The following is a 5113-nucleotide window of genomic DNA, read 5'->3' as shown; positions in this document are numbered from 1 at the left end:
GGTTTTCCATATCCAGGATTGTTTTTAAAGATTCCTTTTTTTTCTTGAAAAAAAACACTGGCAGACAAATCTTGTGATTGTCTACACTCTACAGAATAGGGCTGGGTGAGGATTCAATTTGTGTCTTTTAGTGAGTTTAGTGTGTTGTTGTCATGTTAGATACACAGTTAAACCTCCAATTCTGAATAACTAGCTCATATTTTTCACTAGGCTAAAGATGCCGAAATATCAACAAACTATCTACTCTTTTAAACATACTAGGTCAAAGTTTAAATTTAGGCAAAACATGATTTTATATCATGCAGTTTTCTTGTCCCTGTAGAAATGGGTGTCTTTATGTTTGACATGGAGGCGTATGAGCAGAAGAGAACCGTAAAGTGCTCTGATATTGACAAATTTGAGTCTGTTGCGTTTGTTTTTGTTTATTTCTAACATTCATGGGCTAGTCACCTATACAGGTGGTAATGGGGAAGTGATTAGTTTACTTTCAATACAAAACCTTATTATTAAATTGTACTTGATTTTAAGATAAAGGTGCAATTTGTCCCTAAACCGAAAGTGTATAAGTATTACTATTGGTGTTAGTCATGAAGTACAAACAATGTTTGTTAGGACTTTTTGGTTTCTGACAACTTTTGGCCAATTATGGCTGCCATTTGGCTTCCTGCTGGCAGATAGAAAAAACAAATGCGTCACATGTGGAAACAGGTTGACCCGAAATGCAGACAATACGAAGACCAGAATTATAGTGTAACAGGTTTATTCCAGTGTCCAATGTCGGGATGCAATAGTGAAAAGCCAAGTCCAAAACAAATCCAATAGTAATCCAGGGTGCAGAGCGTAAGACTAACATTTTTGCCTAAACTATGATATGACAAGGAGCGTTTGGTTGACCGGGTATTTGAAGCAGAGGTGATGGGATTTGATTGGCTGCAGCTGGAACCCTGACTCCAGCACACCAGGCTTCACTCCTGTAATCAAGGACAGACAGAGGGGAGGAGAGCAGAGATAGGGTGCAACCAGCAGCAGCCCTAACAAAACGTACCTTCTCCTAAAGACAACCGGTCAGTTAGTAGTTTTTCTACTTTAAGGACGGCGTCCATGAACACAGAATAAAGTGACATATGGGACATCATGACCCAGAAAGCATCTGTTTCAAAATCCATTGACTGCCTTTCTTTTTTGTGCCACTTTGACAGCAAATAACATCTGAAGCGTTTAAAAACTTTAATTGTGATTTGAGATTACTCGTGTGTAAATTTCTTGCTCTGCCATCCTTTGCACACTTTTTGTTTGTTTTTGTTAATAAACTTGGAACTCTGCAATTGGGTCCAAGTCTCGCTACTCTCCTTGTGACACATTCATCCAATAAACTAGCTAGACAGTAAGGTAAACTGCTTTATTTACATTTCACATTTCAACTCAATTTTAGACATTTATAAGATGTAAATACATTTTGCCTGTGTGCTGTTCTTGTGTGGTTAGAATTATTTCACTTTTAGTTCAGTCACTTCCACTTCACATAATGGTAATCACAACCCATAACATTAAATACTCACTTTAAATTAGAAAATCCTAATGATTAACACATTTACGATACAATTTATACAATAAACAGGAAATGTAAAAACAATATTATTCTGTTATTGGGTTGTAAACTATGACATACAGTACAGTTTTAGGTTTAGGGAAGGTCCAGCCTTCAGGCAGACATAAAAACATTGCTATACATTAAGCTAAGAGGCATGATCTCATCACAGAAGACGTTTCCACCAGAGAAAACGGAACAACTTCCTGTTTTTTTCTGCAGAACAAAAACACCGTACCACCTCATAACCTGGCACAGTGTCGCATATTTACACTTATCTTTCGTTCACATTTTTGGTTCCTTGTTGGATACTTCCTGTACTTCTCTGGAATCGCCACTTTGAAACATTAAAGTTGTGTTAAGAATACAGATATTGGTAATCAAAAATACAGATCGACAAAAGAAAAACACCAAAGCAAGACCTGTGGCGTCCAGGTGGACTGTACATTTTGTAGCTTCTTGGTTTGCATCTTCTGTCCTCCAGGGTGCTGGACTACTTTTATACTTCCAGTCCCTCCACCATCTTCTGCATCTAGGTGTTTCTGAGCTCTTCCAGAAAAAACTAAGTCATTAAAAATAGATATTGGGTCAGCACGGTCGGACAGGCGGCTCCAGCCTGTTGGACAAGGCTGTCAGCACCTGGTCAAACTTGGCATATCGCAAAGCTTGGCTCTCCTCGGCTCCCCTGCTCCCCCACAGCAGCCTCATCTGGAAGTCGGTCAGGAAGAGCTCCAGGATCTCCGCCTGCTCCAGGAGTCCTGCAACATCAACATCACCTTATTAGCTATGCTATGAGCACTTCAGCTCTAAAAAGTACAGATAAGTTTTGAGCACTTCAGTTAAATCCTGTCCACATTACAAATTACTTGCTTCCGGGGAAACTACAAAGGAAAGTACAAATTAAAATATAAATGTATCTAATAACCTAAAATGATTAGCATAATTACTTTTGAAAACAAATGATATTTAGGTATGTACATGCTGATTATACATTGAAATAAATAACTTAACACACTTGTGACCATACATGCATGGAAGTCATATGAACGTTCCATCTGCTTGTTGGTTGAACATTATTGTCACATTTTAACTGTAAACAATATATATAACCTAGCATGATTCAAGAGGCCAAACCATCACATCCCTGAAATCAAAGTGCAGTTATAGAATTTTACTACATTGTACTGTGAGGATTAAGAATAAAATTTGATGTTGTATGAACCCAACGTATGGCCAAAGACCAGAAACTGGGCCTCAAAACTAAATTTCTTTTGGATCTGTGAGGGTAAGACATCTTGGTTTTAATTTAAATTGGGCAGAAATTCATGTGAATGATATTGCGAGCCTAGACAGATTTGCTGAATGCCAGATACTACACTAGTCTGATGAATGCCAGACACTATTTCATAAGTAGTCCGATGAATGCCAGATACTATTTCATAAGTAGTCTGATGAATTCCAGACACTATTGAGTAGTCTGAAGAATGCCGTGTACTATCAGAGAGTAGCCTGAAGAATGCTGGATACTATGAATGAGTAGTTTGCAGTTCAAATTGAACAACCACATTGATGCCACAGGTTTACAATATCTCCGTAGTCAGTTTACACATGCCTTCTGTAAACCTCATCCCTAAAATGAAAACATTTTTTTTAAATCGTTTCAGGTAATTACACCTGTTTCTTGAGAGCAGGACGGGGGAAAGTGTACACTCTTCTTGGTTTTGACATCACTACCAACATAGGTGACTACTTAACCTCAAGGTTTGTTAATCAAAGCGCCAGTAGAGCTGATGTATGGTGACTGTATGGAGGCAGCTCAATATCTTCCAGGCTCCACAAACAGCACCTTAACATGTCCCATTCCCAGCAAGAAGGGGCACGCATGGTAGCACTTTGGATGACAAAGTGTACATTGATAAACTCAGGTGCACCCAGAGGCGTGACTACCAGATGAGTTTAAAGCACGCAATCTGATTGGCGCAGGGTTTTTTTTCTTGTGGGAAACAGTAAATCAAATTTTGAATTGTATTCCAACAGTGATTTGCCAATTACACACGCGATGCAGAGAAGGGTATAGCTGAGCAAGTTGGGACCGATTTCACTGACGGCTTGAAAGAATTAGCAGAAAATTCAAATGTTTAATGTTACTGTAAATGCCTACCCTGTAACCGATTGAAGGCATGAAATGTTTGGAAGCTGAAAAGACATGATTATGTTAAAGTTGGTCTCCATAGCTATGTGTGTGGCATCCTTGTCTGCTACGAGTGCAATCCCCTGTCTCAGAACTCGAGTAGACTGATAATTACAGCTTTATGAAAAGAGGGTGCTCCCCAGCCCATCAGATGTTAGCCACGGTTGAATATACAGTGGTGTGAAAAAGTGTTTGCCCCCTTCCTCATTTCCTGTTCCTTTGCATGTTTGTCACACTTAAGTGTTTTGGAACATCAAACCAATTTAAACAATAGTCAAGGACAACACAAGTAAACACAAAATGCAATTTGTAAATGAAGGTGTTTATTATTAAAGTTGAAGAAAAAATCCAAACCATCATGGCCCTGTGTGAAAAAGTGATTGCCCCCTAAACCTAATAACTGGTTGGGCCACCCTTAGCAGCAACAACTGCAACCAAGCGTTTGCGATAACGTGCAATGAGGCTTTTACAGCGTCCTGGAGGAATTTTGGCCCACTCATCTTTGCAGAATTGTCCTAATTCAGTTATATTAGAGGGTTTTCGAGCATGAACGACCTTTTTAAGGTCATTCCACAACATCTCAATAGGATTCAGGTCAGGACTTTGGCTAGGCCACTCCAAAGTCTTCATTTTGTTTTCCTTCAGCCATTCGGTGGTGGACTTGCTGGTGTGTTTAGGATCATTGTCCTGCTGCAGAACCCAAGTTCGTTTCAGCTTGAGTACACAAACAGATGGTCGGACATTCTCCTTAAGGATCTCTTGGTAGATTGCAGAATTCAGAGTTCCTTTTATCACGGCAAGTCTTCCAGGTCCTGAAGCAGCAAAACTGCCCCAGACCATCACACTACCACCACCATATTTTACTGTTGGTATAATCGTCTTTTTATTAAATGCAGCGTTCCTTCTACGCCAGATATACTTGGACACACACCTTCCAAAGAGTTCCACTTTTGTCTCATCAGTCCACAGAATGTTGTCCCAAAAGTCTTGGGGATCATCAAGATGTGTTGTGGAGAAATTTAGACGAGCTTTGATGTTCTTTTTGCTCAGCAGTGGTTTTCTCCTTGGAACTCTGCCATGCAGGCCATTTTTGCCCAGTCTTTTCCTGATGGTGGAGGCATGAACGCTGACCTTAACTGAGGCAAGTGAGGTCTGCAGTTCTTTGGACGTTGTTGTGGGGTCTTTTGTGACCTCTTTGATGAGTCGTCGCTGCGCTCTTGGGGTAATTTTGGGCGGCTGGCCACTCCTGGAAAGGTTCACCACTGTTCCATGTCTTGGCCATTTGTGGATAATGGCTCTCACTGTGGTTCGCTGGATTCCCAAAGCTTTGGAAA

At 40.1% G+C, this 5113-nt stretch overlaps 2 protein-coding genes across 5 annotated transcripts in view; one reads left to right on the top strand and one right to left on the bottom strand.

Moving 5' to 3' along the window:
• LOC117944407 (UDP-glucuronosyltransferase 2A2-like) overlaps positions 1-5113 on the top strand; it is a 23943-nt gene that overhangs the window by 5823 nt on the left and 13007 nt on the right. The gene's annotated exons all lie outside the window — the stretch shown is intronic.
• Positions 1806-5113, bottom strand: part of sh2d3cb (SH2 domain containing 3Cb) — a 38850-nt gene continuing 35542 nt past the window's right edge. For both annotated transcript variants that reach the window (XM_034871172.1, XM_034871173.1), the window contains one exon: positions 1806-2346. In XM_034871172.1, coding sequence (XP_034727063.1) covers positions 2177-2346 — 170 coding nt within the window. In that variant the 3' untranslated portion in view covers positions 1806-2176. The remainder of the gene's footprint in view (positions 2347-5113) is intronic.

Source organism: Etheostoma cragini, chromosome 5, assembly GCF_013103735.1.
Source record: "Etheostoma cragini isolate CJK2018 chromosome 5, CSU_Ecrag_1.0, whole genome shotgun sequence".
NCBI classification, from domain to species: domain Eukaryota; kingdom Metazoa; phylum Chordata; class Actinopteri; order Perciformes; family Percidae; genus Etheostoma; species Etheostoma cragini.
The sequence above is the reverse complement of the archived record's forward strand: the minus strand, read 5'-3'. Positions and strand labels throughout refer to the sequence as shown.